At 54.0% G+C, this 23,198-nt stretch overlaps 1 protein-coding gene across 2 annotated transcripts in view; it reads right to left on the bottom strand.

Annotated features, from left to right (window-relative positions):
• The window catches only part of ELL (elongation factor for RNA polymerase II), an 81,170-nt gene extending 63,677 nt beyond the window's left edge, over positions 1 to 17,493 (bottom strand). The window contains exon 1 of one of the 2 annotated variants that reach the window (XM_082381332.1): positions 17,029 to 17,493. In XM_082381332.1, the coding sequence (XP_082237458.1) occupies positions 17,029 to 17,343 (315 nt within the window). In that variant the 5' untranslated portion in view covers positions 17,344 to 17,493. The remainder of the gene's footprint in view (positions 1 to 17,028) is intronic. The other variant, XM_082381333.1, reaches the window with a different exon arrangement.
• Positions 17,494 to 23,198: the final 5,705 nt, after the last annotated feature.

Raw genomic sequence — 23,198 nt, 5'->3', positions numbered from 1 at the left:
CAGGAACTCCACTTTTCCAACAGGTCTCAGCAAATGTTCCTTCTCCAGCAAGCCCTCCTGACCTGTAGGTGGAATTGGAGCCCAGGGGACTGTCGCTCTTCACTCAGGACCCACACCGCCCGGCACAGGGCCAGGCACTCCAAAACTGGGATGTCACACCTGGGGCCTGGCTGCAGCCCGGGCTGTCCACCTAAGGACAGGTGCTCTGGGCCAGATGCCTGGGGCTGACCAGGACCCCACATGTCAGCATCCCACTTGCTTACTCCCTGCGGCCAGGGCCTCGCTTGGGCCTCACAGCCTGGGGAGGACTCACCAGGTGGCTGCAGTGTGCAGAGGACACACACTGCTTCATTTCCGGCCCTGGGCAACGGGTGCTCCGCCACTGTGCAGACAGGCTGGGGCGGTGGAGGGGACTGAAGAGAGGCAGGAGGCCAGCCACCCTGTTGAGGGATCTGCCCACGTGGGCTGACTAACGCCACTCTTGTTCTGTTTTTTAAATGCAGTCGTGTGACTCTCTGAGTTACCAAAATCTCAATGCACATCCTGAGTGAAAACGATGACGTGGGGATCACCGTTCTAAATTTCCCCTAAATTTTCCGCAGACTTCAGGATTTCTCCTGGACGCCTATGTGAAACTGCTGTGCACATCTGATTTCAGTCACGTTCATCTATGGCTGGGCCAGAAGGGGAAGCAACTACAGGCTCCAGAATCCTCAATCCCAGGACCCGGTTTTCAAAGCAACAATGCTCTTCCGTCCAGAATTGGCCAGCTTGCAGAGCTCAGACCCCACCTGCCAGGCCTAAGGCCAGCTCAGTACCACCCACGAGGTTAATCAATGGCTTAATAAGTAACAACAAAGAACACAAGGCCCAACTTTAAACAAACAGAGCTCCCCAGCCTGCATCCTGCCTAAGACCCGGCAGTGTCTGTGCATGAGCTGTGTCCCCGCTCACCACCTCTAACGTGCTCTAAGGGCTGTCATGGGAAATGCTATTTACAATGGAACATGCCCACTCTGCTAAGCCCTGTACAGCCACCACCGAGTCCGGCCACCAACCTGTCCAGGCAACAGGCTCTGAGGGCCTGCAAAGACCCCGTAACCTTGAGCAGCAGAGGAGCCGGCTAGCCTGAGGTCTATGATGCCTGCACCCAGGAGATCCCTGGCCTATGGCTCCAACAGAGGAGCAAATGCCTACCTTTCAGAGACACCCCAGGCCTTGACTCTTATGCTAGACAGCTAGGGCTGCAGCATGGAAGGAAGGCACAGACCCCACAAATGACCCCCATCCCGCAGGGGGGTAAACTGCGGTCCAGAGGGTGGTACCACTGTCCAGCCAGTCCCCTCTCCCCAACCCGTGTCCTGCGCTGCACTCTGCAGCCACCCAGCCCATGCATGGCCAATACCAGTGAGAGTTCAGAAACAATACGGCCTGCCTCCCTACCCCGGCCCTCAGCTGCCTGAGGGACAGAGCTCAGACACCCGGAACCTCTGTACCTAGGCCTGCTGGGTGCCCACATGAACACGGGGCAGTGGGCAGCCTCCCCAGGTCTGCAGGCTGGCTCAAAACCAGCCCCAGCTCAGCCAATTCGAGGTATCCTGCTTCACTGCCCCAGGCCTGGGCCCTGCGTCCTCCAGTGACCTGCTTCAACACCTCCAAGTTCGCCCGCCCCCTGAGCTAAGCAACAGCAGGGGAACACCCACTCTGTGTGCTCGCTCTTGAATGGCTGAGCCCCAGGAACAGCACCAGGAGCTCCAAGAAGAGGGCGTGGAGGCAGAAGCCACATCCGCTCAGACCAGCCACTCACCAAAGCTAAGCTGTGCCCAGCAGATCACACACTTGGCAATTCCTGTCACACGAAAGCATCCAGGCCTCAGTGAATTCTTACATGAGAGACCAAATCCAGGAGGAGGAGAGGCAGGTGGCAGGATGTGTGCGAAGATCCCAGGACAAAGTGCAATCAGAGCCACAGTTCTGGGGCACAGACTCTGGTGAGTCACCTTCAAGCCCTGCGGGAAAAGAGGTCCAAAGCCTTGTGCATTTGTGGCATGGCATCAGTCCACCTTCCACTGACCACCTGTGAGCCTCGCCCTGTACACCCAGTCACTGGCAGACCCCATTCACTGGCCCCACTCTCATAGCCCAGGCTCACCTGGGGGGTCACTAACCTCACCTGCTCAATGACAAGAAGGGACCCTCCCCACAGAGATGCTAGATGGCAGGGCTAAGACCAGGGAGGGCCAGGGGCCACATACCATTAATCCTACACTCCAGGCCAAACACCACCTCAGAATCCTTCTTAACACAGCTCTGCTTCCTGTCAGGGGAAGCTGGCACGGATCACCATGTCATGTGGCTCTACAAACAAGGCTCCCGACTAGTGGGACCCTGTGCACAGATAAGGGAGCAAGCATGGGCCTGGTGCCCTCCCCAGAGCAGGCAGGAGACAAGCTGGACATAGGCAACCAGAGCTGGTTGTCCTCGTCCCACTAGCCAGATCCACTGTGAGCTGAGCATATTTTGCTGGAACCAGCAGACATCTGTGAGCATCCAATACCAAAAATAGTACAACCAGAGGAGGAAGGAACACGTTTTTCTAGCTGTGGCCTGCCCCTGCCCCAGACATCTCCCAGCAGTCTCTCCACCCTGGGACGTCCCCAGTATGATCCCCCTTTGGACCTCCCCCTTCCCTCGAACTTCCCCCTACACGGTCCCCCTGCCCACCCTGCCACAGCTCAACAGTCCCATCCGATTCTACAAAGGGAGAAACGACACCAGATAACAGCAAAATCATGCCATTTCTGCGAACAGAACCCAGAAACCGCAGACCCTTGGCAGAGGCCTGCCCAAGAAGGCCTTCTCTAGTGTCCAACTCAGAATCATCTACAGATGGCACTTGTCAGGATCTAACTACAGGTGGCACTCGTCCAGAGCTGAGAAAGCTCCAAAGGTTCACCAAACGCCAACCCCCCGGCCCCCCCTGAGGACAGCTCACTCCTGGGGAGCAGGAGAGGCCTGCTGCCCGCCGTCTCCACACAAGGGACCCATCTGAAACCACCGTCATCTGACTGTTCCTCATGTCATGAAACACACATTCAAAAACACCGTGGGAACTGACCCCTTACTGGGCACAATCCCCCCTCGGAAGGTGACACCAGCCCCACTGTACACCCATGGAGCTGAGGCTGTGGGACAAGGAGGACTTCAGCCAGAGCCTGACTGGAATCAGAGGCAGACGCCCACCCTCCCAGCTCGGCCAGGGACGCGCACACAGCCCTTCCCACCCAGGCTGCACAGTTATGTTTCCAGAGTTCACCAGAAGGTCACAAATAAAAAGGCCAGGCCCACTGGAAGCTGTGCCAAGCCTGTCACTGTGCCTGAGAAAAGCTGTTCCCAGGAAACCCAGTGACTCACAAGAGGGGCAGGAAGCACTCGGAGTCTCCATGAAATTGGGAGGGCAGGCAGTCCCAGAGTGGACACCCTTGGGTTTGAGGCTCGATTTAATCTATGCTGATGTGACCGTGGGCCAACCACCATTCTCTAGATATCCCATCCATGAAATGGAGAGGCTGGACAAAAAGGACCCTCTGAAGCATCGGTCTAGCCCTGAGATGCAATGGCAAGCTGTCTGCCAGGGCTCACAAGGCTGCAGGCAACAGCCCAGGGACCAGGGGTCCGAGGCCTGAGCTTTCCCCCAGGACAGCAACAGTCTGCTAAACACACCCACCCCAACACTCCAGACCAGCAACTGCAGGCTTCTTCTGTAAAGAGCCAGAGAGTTAATGTCTCAGGCTTTGAGGGCCAAATAGTCCCTGTTGCAAAAACTCTGCCACCGTTGCAGTGCGAAAGCAGCCACAGACAACAGCACTGTGTCCCAGTAAAACTTTATTTACAAACACAGGTGGGGGCCAGATTTGGCCCTCATTTTAGACTCTAAGGCTGACACTGAAAAAAGGAACACGCCGTAACAGTGCACTTCATCAGTGTCCTTATCCGATTCTGTTCACCTAACATGGTGGCAAACTACCGAGGCCTTGGTCTTGGGGGTCAACAGCTACAGCAGCAGCACTGGGCACAAGAGACCTCGGATTCTTCAGGGCCAGAAAGAGGGCCCATCAGTTCCAGCACTAATCCCACACGTAAAGGGAGCAGTCAGAAGGGCGATGTGGCATTGGCTCACCGTCAGGACCTTGAGAATGTGGCAGGGAGGGACCCACCGTCAAGGGCGAGGCCAAGCTGAGCTTGCCCCCACTCTAGCCCCTGTGAGCTAGGCTGTCCTGACTCAATTCAGTGGGTTTTCCCCTTGTTGGAAGTGTTACACTGGGACCGTTAAATCCCTCCCTCCAGATGTGGGGAGAACCACAAGGTCCACAGCAGGAAGCTGAATTTCCCCAAAAAGTCACCATGTAAAAAAAAAAAAAAAAAAAAAAAAAAAAAGGGAGGGAACTTCCCTGGTGGTCCAGTGGGTAAGACTCTGCACTCCCAATGCAGGGGACCCAGGTTCGATCCCTGGTCAGGGAACTAGATCCCACATGCCGCAACTAAGAAGCCCGCCCGCCACAACTAAAAACAAAAAAGATCCTGCATGGGCTTCCCTGGTGGCGCAGTGGTTAAGAATCCGCCTGCCAATGCAGGAGACACGGGTTTGAGCCCTGGTCCGGGAAGATCCCACATGCCACGGAGCAACTAAGCCCATGCACCACAACTACTGGGCCTTCACTCTAGAGCCTATGAGCCACAACTACTGAGCCCATGTGCCACAACTACTGAAGCCTGCGCGCCTAGAGCCCGTGTTCCGCAACAAGAGAAGCCACCGTAATGAGAAGCCTGAGCACCTCAACGAAGAGTAGCCCCCGCTCACCGCAATTGGAGAAAGCCCGCGCACAGTAACGATGACCCAACACAGCCAAAAAAAAAAAAAAAAGAAAAGATCCTGCATGCCGCAACTAAAACATGCTGCAACTAAGACCTGGTGCAGCCTAAATAAATACATAAATACATAAATAAATATAACTTTAAAAGGAAAAAGGAACCTCCCGGCCCACTTACTCTCTTCAGGTTAGTAAGAGAAGGCAAGGTCACCCTGAGCCCAGGGCAGCATAACAGGGTGGTCACCCCAACCAGGGCCCTCGGGCCCTCTCAGATCAGCCTCCCCTGGATAGAGGGAACCAAAAGCATGGGGGCCAGGGTGCGCGCTGTGTGCGCGCACACATGCACACACACCATGCAAGAGGAGGGGAGGCAGAAGCAGGACTGGACAGGGAGCCCACCTGCTGGAGTCCCCCCCGAGGGCAAGTGGGCTGCATTTGCCCACAGGGTCCAGAAAAAAACACTGCTCCTCCTCCCCCTCATGCACCTTCACACAGGCCCTGAGGCCAGGTCAAGGGCAGGAGCGGGCTCAACGGTACTGGTGGTCTTGAAGGCTGAGGCTCAGCCTTCACCTGCCCAGTGCCCCACATAGGGCAGTGCCTGACCCTTAGGGTCTCCAGGCCGCTTCCCACCTGGAAGAAAGCCCATTTTCCGAAACAGTCCCCTTGTGATTCAACATGGGACACAAACTGCTAAACTCACAAAAGTTGGGTAGATTCTGCACAATCGGAGCTCATGACCAGGGTAGGGCCCAGCAGCCTCAGGTGCCCGAGCCCAGCCCCTCCCTGTCACATGACCTCAGGGCCTCTGTTTGGTTTTAGGGGGAGTGGGGAGCACAGAAGGCTTGCCTTTGGAAGGGCAGGAAGTGGTGAGGGTGGCAGAGAGCTGAGCTACCTGAGCTGACCCCATGTCACACACACTCCCACTTCTCCCTGGCCCTCCGCCCCCACTGCTTGCCCCCCTCAACAGGTTCTCCAGACCACCCCAGGTATGTACTAACTCTCCCAACTTAGAGACGCGGGTCCTGGCTGGGCCCAGGCTCCTACACCATCACTGCTATCTCAACTCATCACTGTTATCCTTCCCTTGTCACTGTCATCTCCACTGGACCACAGCTTCTCATTCAGGGTGGGGCCACACCTGCTCTCCCTGCCCTTCCTGTCATCTGCTCCCAGGTGACCCTCTCAAAATCTTCCCTCAGGCAGGACCTGAAGCCAGCCCAAGCCCACCTCAAGTGTGGGTGCCAACATGCCTCCATTCTGCTGGGGTCAGGCTCTCTGTCACCTTCACAGGGAACTCCTGAGCCTATCAATGGTCCAACAAGTGCCAGAGGCCCTTCAGACCTTAACTCTCACCAGAGAGTCACAAGCATCTTAGTACATTTTAAAGGCTCCAAGATCACTTCTCACCCGTCAGGATGGTTACTATCAAAAAAGGAGAAAATAACAAGTGTTGGTGAGGATGTCGAGAAACTGGAACCCTTGTGCACTGTTGGTGGGAATACAAAATGGTGCAGCCGCTATGGAAAACAGTATGGAAGTTCCTCAAGAATTTAAACATAGGACTTCCCTGGTGGCACAGTGGTTAAGAATCCGCCTGCCAATGCAGGGGACATGGGTTGGAGCCCTGGTCCGGGAAGATCCCACATGCCACAGACCAACTAAGCCTGTGCGCCACAACTACTGAGCCCTGGCATCACAACTACTGAAGCCCGTGTACCTAGAGCCTGTGCTCAGCAACAAGAGAAGCCACTGCAATGAGAAGCCCGCGCACTGCAACGAACAGTAGCCCCAGCTGGCCGCAACTAGAGAAAGCCTGCACACAGCAACAAAGACTCAAAGCAGCCAAAAATAAATAAGTAAATAATTTATTTAAAAAAAAAAAAAAGAAGTTAAACATAGAATATGATCCATATGATCCAGCAATCCCACTTCTGGGTGTATATCCAGAAGAACTGCAAGCTGGGACTCAGATAACTGTTCACCTATGTTCATAACAGCATCATTCACAGCAGTCAAGAGGTGGAAACAACCCAAATGGCCAATGACAGATGAATGGATAAGCAAAAAGTGGTAGATCAAAACGATGGAATGTTATTCAGCCCTAAAAAGGAAGAAAATACTGACACATACTACACCACGGACAAACCTTGAGGTCATTATGCTAAGTGAAATAAGCCAGTCACAAAAGGACAAATACTGTATGATTCCACTTTTAAGAGGTCCCTAGAGCCATCAAATTCATAGAGATGGAAAACAGAATTGCGGTTGCCAGAGGCTGGGGGAGGGGAATGGGCAGTTAGTGTTTAATGGGGACAGAGGTTCAGTTTGGGAAGATGAACAAGTTCTGGAGATGGATGGTGGTGATGGCTGCACAGCAGTGTGAATGTACTTGATGCCACTGAACTGTGCACTTAACAGTGGTTAAGATGGCAAATGTATGTTATGTGAATTTTACAATTAAAGATAAAAAATAACAGGACTTCCCTGGTGGCGCAGTGGTTAAGAATCCGCCTGCCAGTGCAGGGGACACAGGTTTGATCCCTGGTCCGGGAAGATCCCACGTGCCGTGGAGCAACTAAGCTCGTGGGCCACAACTACTGAGCCTGTGCTCTAGAGCCCACAAGCCACAACTACTGAGCCCGTGTGCCACAACTACTGAAGCCCACACGCCTAGAGCCCGTGCTCCGCAACAAGAGAAGACACTGCAATGAGAAGCCCATACACTGCAACAAAGAGTAGCCCCTGCTCCACGCAACTAGAGAAAGCCCGTGCACAACAATGAAGACCCAACACAGCTATAAATAAATAGGAGTGGTCTCAGCTATATATGGTTTCACTCTTAAAAAAAAAAAAAAAAGATAAAAAATAACAATAATAAAAAATTTTTTGTAAAAAGGCTCTGAGAGATCCCAGGTAAAGACTGGGGTTGGCTGGTCTTAGCACTCCCAAGGCCTCCCTGACCACAACCCTGCCCCCAGTCCTGCCTGTCACAGGAGGAAGCCCCCAAGGGAAAATGTTCATGCATAGAGTGAAATCAGCCATGGGGTCGAGCCTTCCACAGGGAGCCCCCAGGAAGGGGCTGCAGCCGTCTACACCCACACAAAGCAGAGGAGCCACAGCTACTCACTCAGGGCTTCCCTGGATGATGAAATTAACCCCAATTTCCGGCTCAGGCACTCCTTACCCCCAACTTCCTCTGGCTGCTCCACTCTCCCAGCCTCCCTCCCAGCCTCCCTCCTTCAGCCGCTCTCTCAGATCTCACGCTGACATTCTAGGCCTTTCCCGGATTGTTTCACTTGCCCTGCTTCCTGAGGGCACCTCCCTCCCCAACGCCGCTGCATTTCTCCCACCTGGCAGCCATCATCACCATGCCCTCGGCTGGCCTCCCCCATAGGGATGTGGGGACTGCAGGGTGAGACCAAGTCAGTCAGTCTAATAAACAGGACACGAAGGCCACAGGCACACATCCAGATGGGGAGAGAGGTAGGCTGGGGACTCCTCAGGCCTCCCATGCCCATGTCCTGCCACTCCTGTCCAAAAAGAAGCCGAGGGGCCCAGGAAAGGGAAGGGACGGACGGGATGGCCCCTCGTTACTCGGCTTTTGCACACCTTTGCCAGGGCCACACTCAGCCAAGCTGGATGATGGAAGGGCCAGGAACCCCTCCTCACATACCTAGGGAACAGCATTCTCGAATGGAGAGAGGGTTTGGCCCCTCGAGACTGCCCTTGTGTGACTCCCCAACACTCACAAGCTTGAGCACAACCTGAAGGCAAAGGTGGAGCCACCACACCCTGGGCTCTGGCGCTGATTCCTCACACTCTGCCGGCAGCGGCCACCAACCCAGCGGGCTCAGCAGTCATCCCCAGGCCCAGCCGGACACGTCTCCAGAAACCCGGCCACGACCTCCTGTCCCTCCTCAGCTCCATCTGGCCTCTGCTCACTGCCTGCTCCACCAGCACTGCCCACTGAGGCCACTCGAGGGATCAAGAAGGGGGATGCATGAGAGGGCCCAGCTCCCTCCGACACAGTGCGGTGGACTTCCAGGCAGGAAAGTAGCTAAAAAAGACTGGGGAAATCCATTTAATCTAGCCATTCTTTATTTTACAAAAAAATCCTTGACAGTAGAGGTAAAGAAATGGATATTTTAAACTCTGAAGGGCTTCACTTTCTCAGGTCATTTGTAGAGTATGCCCGCACACGCACACACACACGGGGGCAGGAGTGGTCAGCATCCACACGTTTCGCCCATCTGACCTGGGAGGCCACTACAACTGCAGGTGTTGCTTCAACCCAGGAAACTGAGGCTTGGGAGAGAGCCAGCAGCCCGGGGCCCCCAGGCTGTCAGCAGGACCTGGCTGGAGCCAGGCTACCTGACCCCAACGTGTAGCATCCTTTGAGGGAGGCACTCCCTTGTTAGGACACCCTCCCTTAGAATCTAAGACAGACACAGGGGCAGCAAGGCAAACAGTGAGGAGCTGACACCCTCCCAGTACGCCTGGGTTAGGAACCGGGGTAGGTGGAAGGGCACGTACTCGGGAAAGGTGTCCTGTGCCAAGCCTCAGTCTCCCTTTCTGAAGGTCTACCAGGAGAACACTGATGATGGAGCAATGATGTGGAGCATTAACCACAGCCCTTGATCATAGGCGGCTCATTAATTTCTTGAAAGCAGAGCACTCCAAGGCGGGCTGAACTTCTCCAGGACCTCCTGTTATGGAGTGTGCCTGGGAACCCTGGGAAGTGCTAAGCAAGCCTTGGGCCCTCGACCCAATGTTATCTGCGCTTGGACGGCGTAGCCCACCTGCTCGCCTGCCCATGAGGCTGACTTGGGCTGACACTGACACCCAAATGCTGTCTCAGGGTGCAGCCCCTACGTCCAGGCCCAGCCTTGGCTCCCCCAGTGTCCAGAACACCCACTGTCCAGAAATTGGTCAATGCCAGCACAATAAAGGAAACCTGCTATCCAACTGCCCCTGAGCAACGAACACAATCCAAGAACCAGAAAAAGAAAGGCTGATGGCTTCCACAGCCGCCACATCCGTTCTAAACCACCTTCAAATTGCACTGGTTAGGACACTGGCAAGAAACTCATGACATCCACACCCTGAGACAAAGGCAGCAACCCAGAAAGACACGGGCCCTGAAGCAGCATCACCACGGCTGCACACGCACGTCTTCCACCTCGCCCCACATCAATGACGATGATGCTGATGTTGTTCACCCACCACAGACCTGCAGCAGCTCTCTGATCAGCCACAGTCGCCTTTCCTCCAGCCAAGAGTCACTCCAGAGGTGACCATTAGCGTCTCATCAAGCCCTGCATGACCCGACTCTCACAAACCCAGCTCAGGCATGACAATAAGCCGAGTGTGCAAAGACACTTCCATCCTATGGCCAGAATCAGGAAAGGTTAGAAATGTCCACCTCCCCCAACCAGGTACAGGTGGCAGCCCAAATACTTCTACATCTGTCCCTTTGCCGAACCCCAGTGGACCCCAGCTCAGGCCATCAAAGTCTCCACCCCCAGCCTCCCCACCTCTAGGCCTGACCTCCCTGAGCACCCAACACCACAAACCAGACCATATCCCTCCTGGGCCTCGATTTCAACATACAACAGTTGTACCGTTCAGCACCTGCAACCTCCAGCTCCACTCGCAAATGCACAGGTACACCAGGGGTGCCTCTCACTGCAATTCAGCATCTCTGCACAGCCCTCAGTACCGGACAGCAGACTAGGACTAAAGCCACTAAAAAACAAAGTTTAGCACTGCAATAAAAAAGAATCAAGACCTAAGATTATATGAGAACACCACTGTGATGTCCACTTCCTCTGGATGCAAGACAGAGGAAGGCGCTGAGGTGCCAACAACAGCCCATGGAACAGGGAATTGCTAGTGTTCTTCACTGAACTCTATAGCTTTTGTGGGAAAAAGAAAGAAACTTTTGACATGTGTCGCTTTTAAACAGCAGTTCGGTGACCCCACAAACTTCACAGACATGCGAGGCCCCCTCCCCTCTGGAGGGGTTGTGGCGAGTCACCAACGCACCCCTTGGACCTGGTGACTCAGCCAGGAGCCGCATCTCAACGTGGCCAGGGAGGGACCCAGCTAGGAGGATATAATTAGCATCAGACTCCAGTGCAGCCACTTAGTGTGGGAACAGGAGGTCTCCCTCTGAATGGTTCACTTGGACACCAGCTTCTTTATTAAAAAGCAAAGTGATAAAACTGCACATGGTGGCTGTCTGTGTCACTTACTGCACTGCAGATCAGAGGATGTTTGCAGGGATTGTTCCAGAAAGCATCCCTGTGGTCTCTGGGTGACTGCAGAGTGGCCACATATCGCTAGAGATGAGATCTCAGACAACTCCAGGCCATGCGAGTCACAGACCAAGGAGAAAGTCATAAAGGCAGAGAGCAAGGGAGCAAGGCCCTACAAGTGAAGGACCCGGGGGGGCAAAACCCAAAGGCACAGGATGGATTTCCAGCCAGGCACGTTGAGCAGGGCTGTTGCCATGAAGAAGCAGATTTCCCAAAACCAGGGTCTGCTCCAGGACGAGAGATGCACGGAACAGGAGAAACAGTCCTGTTTTTCAAGGACTCCCCAGAGATGTCACAATCCGGGTGTGATGTCAAAACTACTTCAAGGGTGATGAACTCTGGCCTTGCCGATGAGTCAACAGAGGGTGGGTTTCCGAGAGCCATCGGCTGTTTACACACAGTCACCATGGTGAATGGCTGCCGGAAGCCTAGTCAAGGGTCACAGTGGCAGATGCGGGGCTTGGCCCCTCACACAGACTCATAGGCCATCTGCAGAAATGACCAGCACTTACTCCCTACCCCAGGTTGCTTGCTTTCCCTCAGTACCTATGAGACACGCGCCTCTGGGAGGGATTCACCCCACCCAGACCTACTGAGTGCCCACCTTGAAACACACAGGCAAACCGAACCCCTACGTCATGCTCCTGACACCAATGGGCCAGCCCAGTCCACTCGGCCACCACCCTTCAGAGGAGGCAAAGCTCAAGGCCACACACACTGCATTCCAGCCAGATGCCCGGTTCTCAGCCCCATCCCAGCTGGGAGACTCCTTCTGGTGACTCGGCCTCCCAGAGACTTTACCTGTTTCCTCACTTGAGAAGTGAGAACCCCTCCCCACCACAGGGCTGACAGCCAGGGAACAAGATGAAGTAACATGTACAGCTCAGGCCAGCGCTGGCATGCAGGGCACAATCCGCAGGCACTGGTTATCCCCTGCAGGCTTTCTCAGGGGAGAGGGCCCGGTACAGTCAAAGCTGGCAACTTCAGGGATTTGCATGGCCACTCATGTCACCAATGCTCCCGGGACCCTGGGATGCTGGCATGTCATGAGGACTTGAGACCACAGTGGGACTCCCTTTCATAGGTGTGGCTCAAACTCCCGCCCAACCGGAGAGGCAGCCTGGGCCAGTGAGGACAGTCAGCGTGACCTCAGGCAGTCAACGCTGCCCCTCAGAGCCTCAACTGCCCCTAATGAACAGTGGGAACAATAAGCTAGCCTTCCTGCCAAGACTGTCAAGAAGATGACACGTGCCTGGACAAAGGGCTTACAGGGGCCTGGCCAGAGGCCAGGAGGGGCAGCGAATTTGGCTATTCCTGAAGACAGCTCGGGGACTTCCCTGGTGGCACAGTGGTTAAGAATCCGCCTGCCAATGCAGGGAACACGGGTTCGAGCCCTTGCCCGGGAAGATCCCACATGCCGCGGAGCAACTAAGCCCGTGCGCCACAAGTACTGAGCCTGCGCTCTAGAGACCGTGCTCAGGGCAACAAGAGAAGTCACCGCAATGAGAAGCCCGTGCACCGCAACGAAGAGTAGGCCCTGCTCGCCGCAACTAGAGAAAGCCTGTGTGCAGCAACGAAGACCCAACGCAGCCAAAAACATTAAAAAAATAAAGACAGCTCACGTGAAAAACAGACAGGGCTGGCAAGAAGCGACCTAGCTAGGGCCGAGTGGGGCGGCCCCCCAGGAAGGAGAGACGAACCCACCTCCTGGGGCCTCACAGTGGGAGGGGAGTAGAGGCTAAATTAAGGTTCCTCCTGCCACCGGTGGCCAGGCTGACACCCACGCAGCTAGCCCCTTAGCAGCAGGCAAGCAGCCCCTAGCGTGGGTCCAGAACAGTCACAGAGTATTTGTTGCAGACCTCCTCTTCCTAAGCCCGTCCCAGGAGACAGCCCTGCAGCTGCCTCCACGTCTTTACCTGGGCCTTGTCCCCTGCCCAAACACCCTCCCCAGCCCCTCATGTCTCAAGGCCTATGCATGTGCCATGCCTGGAACCCACACCCCTTCCCCCCAGGGGACCCCTCGCCCAGCAGACCTCAGCTCTGGCATCTGCTAGGCAGCGCCCTTTCACATCGCCCCATTTTATTTCCTTCCTGACAATGACTGCTGACAAGCTCTTCATGCTGATTTCTGTGCCACCCTGTTCATCATCTGTCTCCTGCCTCTAGAATACCAGCTCGAGAGACTGGGGACCCATTTGGTCACTTATAAATGTCCAGCCCCTGGGCAGTGTCCCTGTACAGACCAGGCACTCAATCAGATTTGGGAAAATGTAGGAGCCCAGGCTCTCCCATAGTCTCTGCTCAAACCTCCAGGTGGGAACCAGCCCTGGGTACCGACACCAAGTGCTGAGAACCTGGGAGGGGTCAGGGTTGCACTGAGAGCCGCACATGTGCCGAAGGAATCCCGACAGCCCTGAGAGGAGGAGCCAGAGCTCAGAGAGGGCAGGGCCCGGGACCCTCAGAGTCCGGAGAGAAGGATCTGGAGCTGGGAGGGGTCAGGTACTGGGACCTTCAGAGCCCTGAGAGAAGAATCCAGAGCTCAGAGAGGGTTGGGCACTGGGACACCCACAACCCTGAGAGAGGAAGGATTAGGAGCTGAGAGGGCTCAGGTACTGGGACACTCATAATCCTAAAGAGAAGAAGGATCCAGAGCAGCCACTGGGATCCTCATAGCTCTAAGGAGGAGGAGCTGGACTGGGAGGGGTCAGGCACTGACCCAAGGCCTCATGCAGGTAGAGCCGAGATTCAGAGATTCAAACCCAGATAGGCTCCAATTCCCAGGTTGCTTGGGCCCCTCCCTGGGCCCTCTATTTTTGCTGAACAACAATATGCTACTCTTCATCAAAGACCTTTTAATCTGGGAGAGGGGAGGATCACTCGGTAACAGAGCCCACCAAATCCGACAATGAAATACTCAGGTGGTCGAGGGAGGCGCCCCAGGGAAGGTCACTTCCGTAGAATCACTGTCAGGGACACTTCTCTGAACAGGCGCATGATGCTGTCTTCGAAAGATGGGTTGTGTTTATGCTTCTCCTCTCTTCTCTCCCGGAAGTAACCCATCACAGTGAAAAGGGAGATCCATGGGAGTGCCTTGGGATGCACTCAAGACTGCGTGAAGACCAAGTCTGGACGGTGGCAGCTGCACATATGACTACATCTTTACCTTCCACCATGTTCCAGGCTGGTCACTAGGTCTGTACAAAGGCAGCTCAGACTCCAGACCTCTCTGGAGAGGGAAGCTGTCAGGGACTTCTCCGGCTACTCCAACAGCTAGGCTCCCAGGAGCCACAGAGAAAGTTTTGAAGGATGCTCCTCTCCAGTCCCCTGCCACATCTGAGTCTGTAAAAACCTCTCTGCAATTACAGTTGCCCCTTGAACAACACGGGGGTTAGGGGCACCAATCCCCGAGCAGTCAAAAATCTCTTATAAACTTTACAGTCGGCCCTCCATATCCTGAACGCTGAATCTGCAGATTCAACCAACCGTGGGTCCCCTAGTACTGTAGTATGTGTTCAGTGAAAAAAAATCCACATACAAGTGGACCCGGGCAGTTCAAACCTGTGTTGTTCAAGGGGCAACTGTAAAAAGTAAAAGTAAAAACCCTCCCCACAAGTTGCCACTGGCAAACCATATAACCACAGCGCTAGAGAACAGAAAACTCTAGACGCTACTGACAGTCAAACATATGAAATTTTGTTAATAACCAATACACTTCACTAGTCACACAACAAGTTCTTCAAGTCACCGTCCCCATGCCTACCATCCAAGAACACTGAGTGTGCCCAAGCTGCCCTGATTTTACTTCAGTCCCCTACATTGCCCACTGGATAAGATTAAATACAAAACTTCCAAGTAACTTAAATCACAAGTCAGCCTCTGAGAAAAATGAAAGTTTGAGTCACCCCCAAAATTTAGCCCAGTCAGCCAAGTTAACACGAGTAGCTTGAGAAGGAGAAGCTCTTCGAGGGAGCCCCTTCTGGCTGATCAACACAGACATACACAGCTGGGCTCTCCGTGGGACGAACTTGAGTCTACAGTTATACCTTCACCCTCACAGGAGGAAGATCCAGCTTAGGGGATGTAACCAACACCCTAAATTAAAAATAGCAGCGTGACAGCATGAGGTGGACGCACAGGCGGGCCTTCCGGACGACTAGATCAAGGGAGGGCAGCATGGCAGGGAAGGCGGGGCTCCGAACTCACAGTGACCAGGTACCAAGCTCACCTTATTTACATGACGCATAAGCTCTCCCCCAGCTGTTTCTAGGAAAGCCTGCCTTCCAGGGGAACAAGTCAGAATTGCCCAGGGAAAAAGACTCCCGGCTGGAATTCCTCAAGGGACGTTCAAGCTGGCCACCGTGCCCCCTCCTCCTCACCTGCAGTGGCACCCCAGCCTCACCTTGGGGAATCCCTTTTGACAAGGTGAGATCTCACTCTTCCAGAAAGATGAAATCCCAGTTCTATGAAGGGAAACTGAGACACGAGGACAGGAAGGAAATTGTCCAAAAAAGTGGGAAGAAGAGCGGGAAGGGTGGGCACTGGGAACAAAACAGGGGAAGAAATTCCCAGCTTAGCTAATGGTGCCGAACAAGTCCAGGGCAGGAAGAAAGCCACATTCCTTCCTAGTTAGTCTCTCTCCTCACCCGCCCGAGGCCCCCCCATCCCCAGTACACACGCGCACACACACGCACACGGCAGGGCCTCCCTGAACCTGACGCCAGACCCCTCCCCCTAGAGCCACTGACTATGAAGCCCCCACTTTCCAGGAAAGGAAGAAAAGGGCTCCCAAACCACTTCCCCTCAGGACCTGACCACTGGGCACCTGCAACTTCTGTCCCAACACAGGAGGAGGGCGCCATGACACAAACAGAAATGGGAAGAAGCAGTTTCTGACCACGGCCCCAGATGTGCCCCCAAGTCAGGCCTGAAAGAAGGTACAAAGACGCCTCTCCCCAACCCCCCGGGCCAGGTGGCAAAACTGAAACGCCTCGAACTTCCCGAGATGGGCCCAAATCAGCCCCTGAGAAGTTTGAGAGTCAGCAGCCAGGTGCAGTGGCCAGAGCTCCTTCCCAGGTGCCCACAACAGGCTCCCAGCTTGGGAGAGGCACCATGCCAGCAATTCCCCCCCAAAACACTCCCACTTTCTAAAGGTGTCCAGTGATTCAGGTTCACCTAGGGAGCCGGGGACAAGCTGTCAGGTTCTGCCCAAACTCCCCTTCACAAGAACCAAGGGTAAACCCAACTCCAGGGGCCTCAATGGAAAGCATCAAAGACAGCCCCCAACTGTAGACACAACCTCCGCAAACAAACGGAACAAGACCCACAGATGCCCCGACAGCGGTGCCCCACTGACCCACTCTGCCAGCGTCCTAGACGGAAAAGCTGCTCCCCAGGAGTGCAGTCAGCCATCCCCACCAGCCACCCTGCAAGGAGCCAGACTGAGAAGTCCCAAACCCCCACCTCCCGTGCTCGGACGGCGCTGCCTCCACCCCCTCCCCTGGTCAGGTGAAAAAACCAGTTCCTGCCCAGGTGCCTGGTAAGTCGGGAAAGGCCCCGGACGCCTCCAGGTGCCGACACAGACGTCCCCCGGACCAGGCGCGCGAGTTCGGCCCCCTCGGCCGCCCTGGGCCGCCCGCCAGGGTCGTCTCCCCGCGCCGAGGCTCCCCGCGCTCCGAGCCGGACAGGCGCCCACCCCGCGCCCCACCGGCCCAGGAACCCGCGAGCAGCACCTCAGACGCCGGACCCCGAGCCCCCAGGCAAGGACGCCACGGAGAGGGGCGCGCGAGGCCGACCTGCGCCCCGACGTCCCCGACGGCCGCGCCAAGCCCCGTGCCGCTCACCTGGCTGGCGCGGTAGCTCTCGAAGGCCCTCAGGGCACTGTCGGTGAGCTTCACGTGGAATACGGACACCTTGCTGCCGTCGCTCACTCGCCCGCACGACAGCCCGTAGCTCCGAGCCTCCTTCAGCGCCGCCATCTTGCGACCATCGCTCCCCCGCCTCCCCCTTCCCGGCTCCAGGGCCGGAGGCGCGCCGGCCACGCCCCACCCCGCCGCCCGCTGACGTGCTGCATTATTCATGAGACGCGACTGGCCACGCCCCCTCCGGATCCTACGCGAACCACAATCGCCGCCGCAACCGCCGCCGACGTGCTGCATTATTCGTGAGACGCGGCTGGCCACGCCACCCTGCGGGCCTAGTGAGGCCCACAGTCACCGCCCCGACTTCCTGCATATTCATAAGGCGCGGATGGCCCCACCTCTCAAGACTCTAGAGGTGTCCACTTTCGTGCCCGGACTCCGCCCCGACACGCGCCCACCTTCAGGCCCCGCCTCAATGTGTATTATTCATGACGCTGACAGCCAGGCCCGTCGAAGCCCCGCCCCACCAGCCGCTGATGTATTACTTACGCGGTCTCTCCAAGTCTTCCGCCTTTGGCTTCTGTTGAGAGCCCCAACGAGGGCGCGGAGGGGGCCAGGCCGGCGCAAAGCACGTGGGGGGGGGGGGGGGGGGCGGAACCAGCAGCAGGCTGGGTGGGCGTGACTATACAAATCGAGCGCGCGTTGGACGATGGGTTGGGCTGGTGGGGCTTCCCTAAGGTTGTTGGGGAATTGTGGGGGCTGGTAAACTTTGCTGGCAGTAAGACTAGACTTTTTCTTTTTTTAATATTTATTTATTTATTTAGGCTGCGCTGGGTCTTAGTTGCGGCATGCGTGTGGGATCTAGTTCCCCCATCGGGGATCGAACCCGGGCCGCCTGCATTGGGAGCACGGAGTCTTACCCACTGGACCACCATGGAAGTCCCAAGAGTAGCCTTTTAATAGAATAAAATCCTACATCCCCACGGGCCCTGAGAGATGGTGGTTGTCCAGTTCTCCTATTAAAAAAAACGTTTCACATATAAAATTAACCCATTTCAAGTGTACAATACTGTGGCATTTAGTACTTTCACACTGCTGTGCAGTCACTACCACTATCTAGTTCCAGAACATTTTCATCACCCCTAAAGGAAACCCCATACCCACTAAGCAGGTTATTCCTCACCCCCCTCCCCAGCCCCTAGCAACCACTAAGCTACTTTCTCTATCTATGAATTTGCTTTTTCTGGACATTTCATATTAATGGCATCATACAATATGTGACCTCCTGTGACTGGCTTCTTTCACTCAGCATGATGGCTTCAAGGTTAGTCCATGCTGTTACCTGTATCAATGCTTCATCCCTTTTTATGACTGAATAATATTCCATTGTGTGGATAAACCACATTTTGTTTATCCATTCATCCATTGATGGACATGTGGGTTGTTTCCACTTTTTCACTATTATGAATAGTGCTGCTGTGAACATTCATGTACATGGTTTTGTGTGGACAGATGTTTTCCCTTCTCTTGGGTCTATACCTGGGAATGAAATTGCTAAGTCATACAGTAATTCTATGTTTAACCTTCAGAGAAACTGCCAAACTGCTTTTCACAGGAACTGCGCCATTTTATCAATTTCTTGTTTTACATATGGGGAAACTAAAGCGGAAGACCAGCTCTGGCTTGCCCAGGAAAGCTCCTCCTGGGCTCCTGGGTCTTCTGACCTGCAAAAAGTTCCTGAGTCGTTTTCCTTCTCGCTTGAATCTAATTTACGGTGGTCATAGAATGAATATTTTGAGGCAAGAGAGGAAGGTGAAGGTGTACGTCTCTACCTAGGTGGTCTCATTAGTTCTGCCCACCAGTGCCAGGCTGGCACTACCATCTCTTTACCCCCGATCATGAACTGCTGACCCTAAAGGCAATGCTAGATTCTGTGAAACCTTTTTCCATACCTGTCATTAAGATCTCCATTTACAAATGGAGAAACTGAGGCTCAAAAGGGTTAGGCAGCATGTTACGGTATTCACCCTACCAGTGAATGGGCCGCTTGGAACTTTGAACTTGGATCTTTCTGATCCAGAGCCCTCCTGATTACCCTTCATCCTGCCTCTGGTACCTGGGTCCCTTTCTGTATTTCCTCATTGAACAACCCCAGCACAGGGCCTAGCGCAGAGTAGGTGCTCAGGAAATACGTGTTGAATTAATAAATGATCTAATTTAATCCTCACAACACAGCTATCAGCCCATTTCAGGGATGAGGAGAGCGAGGCTCGGAGAATCTGGAAGGTCTTACGTACTGCTGCAGAGATTCCAACTCCAGCCTGTCTGAGCTCAGGGCCAAAGCTCTGGAATCATCCACCCTTCACCTGGGATCAGTCCATCCTACCACCAAGATGCCGGCACTTGCTCAGACACGCTGACCCATTTACCCACTGCTGTGCCCAACTGTGTATCCGGAGGCTGGGCCAGCAAAATATTGGAGCAGGCCAAGGCTGCACTGCCCCTAGAAGGGCCACAGAAGGGCAAGAAGGGTAGCTGTGGAGCAGGCAGTCTGGAGTTAGAGGATGGGGAGAGACAGCCAGACTGCTGAATGGAGTAGAATGTGGGAGGAGCCAGCTCTAAGTGCTGACCAGCTTGCTGTGTGACATTGGGAAAGGCACTTCCCCTGAGTGTAAGTGGATTCATCTGAGAAACAGACAACAGTACTAGTAACAGTCACCCCACATAGAGTGTTTAAAACACACGAGGCTCTGTGCTCAGTGTTTGGCACCCATGACTACCTTTTGGGGTGGATACAGTGGCTTGGTCCCATCTGCCAGATGAGGAAACTGAGCACTTAGAGAAGTTAAAAGACTTAGGAACACTGCAACCATGGGCTGTAGTGCTTGGTAACAAGTATTGATTTTTCTCCACTTTACACTTAATGCCCCAGTGGCTCCCAACAGGACCCCTGAAACGATAATGGAGGAAATCATCAGGCATTGGCATGCTCTCCAAAAGCCTTTAAGAACTAGGTCACCCAAGAAATTGGAAGCCAGTTAATCACCTTGGGTAGCCTCTCAACATATATTCCACCTAGCAAGCCCATTGAAAAAGGTCTAGCTCTGTGATGGGAACAGTGACCCTAGCCTGACCCTCACCCCTTGTAGCCTTGGATGTGTCTCACCCTCTCTGTTCCTCATTTTGCTCATCCATAAAATAGGGATAATAACAGCATTTACCGAAGAGCCTGGCCCTAGACCAAAGGCAAATGGCATCATCATGGAAATTGTTATTATTATTAATGGGTTTACAAGAGTTTATGTACATAATCTCTTTCCGTTAGACATTTATGTTGTTTGCAGTTTGTGGGTTTTTAAACCACACTGGGATGAACACCCACTATTCATTAGTTGGCTATCGCTAATATATGTATTAGTTTGCTATTGCTGCCTATTGCTGTGTAACAAAGTATCTCAAACTTAGTGACTCAATATAAGGAACATTTATTATCTCACAGTTTCTGTGAGTCGTAAGTCTAGTATGTTTTAACTGGTTCTCTGCTCAGGGTCTCATGAGGCTGTAATCAAGGTATTGGCTTGGCTGTGTCCTCATCCAGAGGCTCAAATGGAGAAGGATCTGTGTTCAAACTCCTTCAGGTTGTTGGCAGAACTCATTTTTTGGTGGTTGTAGGACTGAGGTCCCCACTTCCTTGCTGTCAGCTGGGGGCCACTCTCAGGCGCTGGCCACGTGGCCCCCTCCATCTCAGCAATAGAGACCTCCCTCATACTGAATCTCTCTGACTTCCTCTTCTACAACCAGCACGGTCAGGCCCACCCAGATTATCTTAAGGTAAACTGTGCCCAATAACAACACAATCATGGGAGTGAGGTCTACCACATTCCCAGTCCTGGGATGACACAGGATGAGAAATCTTAGAAACGCCTTAAAACTTCGGCAACACACAGCCCTTAGAGACACATCTCTGCACATCTGTCCCAGAACTTCCTGAAACTTGAGATGCTAGGTCAGAGCAAATGGACCTTTGGGATTCTGAAGCAAACAGTTTTGCAGCAAAGGGAACGTGATGATCCGTGAGAACACTGTTTGGAGCTGGCCCCTTTGCATGGTGGGGTGGCCAGCAAGCAGCCTGCTCCGGTGCTCCCTTAGCTGGGCACCTCAGAGCCAGCAAGTCTACCTTTTGGGGCCTCAGGACTCATTTGTGCAATGGGTAGGGGGGCACTCACAGCTCTTCTCGGGATGGGGGTAAAGACATCTGTTGTCAGGGATCCCCAAGACCACCCCAAGACCACCCTCCTCACTAGGAGGACTCAGAACTCAGAAAAGCTGTTACATTCGTGACTATGGTTGATCACAGCAAAAGGATAAGGATCAGCAAAGGAAAAGGGTACATAAGGCAGAAACCAGGAGAAACCAGGCACAAGCTTCTGGTTGCAGACAGCACTGAATTTTCCCAGCAATGACTGTGACAACACACATGGAATATTGCCATCCAGAGCAGCTCACCCGAGCCTTGTCCAGGGTTTTTGTTGAGGAGGAAAGGTCAGTCATGCAGATATGGCTGACCACCCATGTGATGAAATTCAGTCTCCAGCCCATCCAGACGTTGAACTGATACCATGTGGCCAAAAGCCCCCACCCTAAATCATATTGTTAGCATGGACTATCCGGTGTGGCCCACGACCTCAGGTAAACACTTATACCAGTCAGGACATTCCAAGAGCCTAGAGGTGACCTCCCAGGTGCCAGTCAAGGGCCAGTCCTTTAAATGTGCATGCTTTGGACAACCCAGGCCTGATGAGCTATTTCTTTACCACTCTAAAGCAGGTGAGGCTCCAGGTGCCCTCATGGCTCCAGCAGAAGTACCACAGAAGGCTTTAATAGTTCACTGTGTGTCATGTGACTACCCAGGAGCCAATCACTGTGGCCAGGGGGCTAGAATGCTCTGATTGGTCAGGCCTGGGTTGCATATCCACCCCTGAAGGCTGGTGGGGAACCCGCTCCATCTGCATGATGAGGAGTAAAGGTGAGTTCCACCAGGAGGAGAAATAGAGCACAGGCATTCAGAGACACTGATGATTCCACACTGGGTGACCCCAGCCAACACCCACCACCAGGAAGTTGTCCTTTAAGGATGACATGAGATGGAAGTATGCAAAGGTCATCCCACTTAAGTGCTCAGGAGACATGAGTTCTCACATGCAAAGCTCATTCTACCATGTTCACTTCCAACTCACAGCCCACTGAGAGTCACGCCCCTTGAGGGCAAGTTCAGGCTGAGTCATCACCCAAGACAGGGTACACAGAAGGCAATGGTATACGTTTTGATGTGAAAGAAAAATCCATCCTAGTTGTCCTCTGAACATACCACACACCATCCAGCCAGCACACCTTTGCACATGCTATGCCTGAACCAGGAGCAAGCACCGTTTGCCACCCGCCAAAGGCCTCTTTGTGCCTTTAGGGCAACTTCGATGCCCCTCGTCCTGGATGCCCTGGCTCCCCACCCCAACCCTGTTCAGACTACTGAGGATGGAATGACCAAGGGGGTGAACACATTAAAGTCACACATCTGGCCGTGGCATTCAAGGCCTTTCTCATCTCCTGGCCTTAACTTGCAGTAAGATGCAGAACCAGCTGGTGGGTGGAGCATGTGCTCTGGAGGCAGGCTGACCTGGGCCAAACCCTGCCTGTTGCTTCCAGGTAGTGGGACCCTGGGCAGGAGCTGTCTCCTCTCTGGGCCTCGGTCCGCTCAGCTAATAATGGGACACAACCAAAGCAACCATGGAGAAAAGGGGCAAAGGTGGAAGGCACACCCAGACTGACTCCATCATTACTAAAAAGCTACAGTCTTCAGGAGTGTGGAACCTGCCAAGGGGACACAGAGACCCTCACCATGGAGCAGAGTCCAGAAAAGACACACATGTGTGGTCAGTTGCTTTTGACAAAGCTGCCACAGTAACTCACTAGGGAAAAGTAAGTCTTCCCCACAGATGTTTCTGCAACAACTGGATGGTTACATGGAAAAAAATGGGGACTTCCCTGGTGCTCCAGTGGCTACGGCTCTGAGCTCCCAATGCAGGGGGCCTGGGTTCGATCCCTGGTCACGGAACTAGATCCCACACGCCGCAACTAAGAGTTTGCGTGCTGCA

The sequence above is a fragment of the Balaenoptera borealis genome, assembly GCF_965194805.1.
Source record: "Balaenoptera borealis genome assembly, chromosome: 2".
In the NCBI taxonomy this organism is placed as follows: domain Eukaryota; kingdom Metazoa; phylum Chordata; class Mammalia; order Artiodactyla; family Balaenopteridae; genus Balaenoptera; species Balaenoptera borealis.
This window is presented reverse-complemented; position numbering and strand designations above follow the sequence as displayed.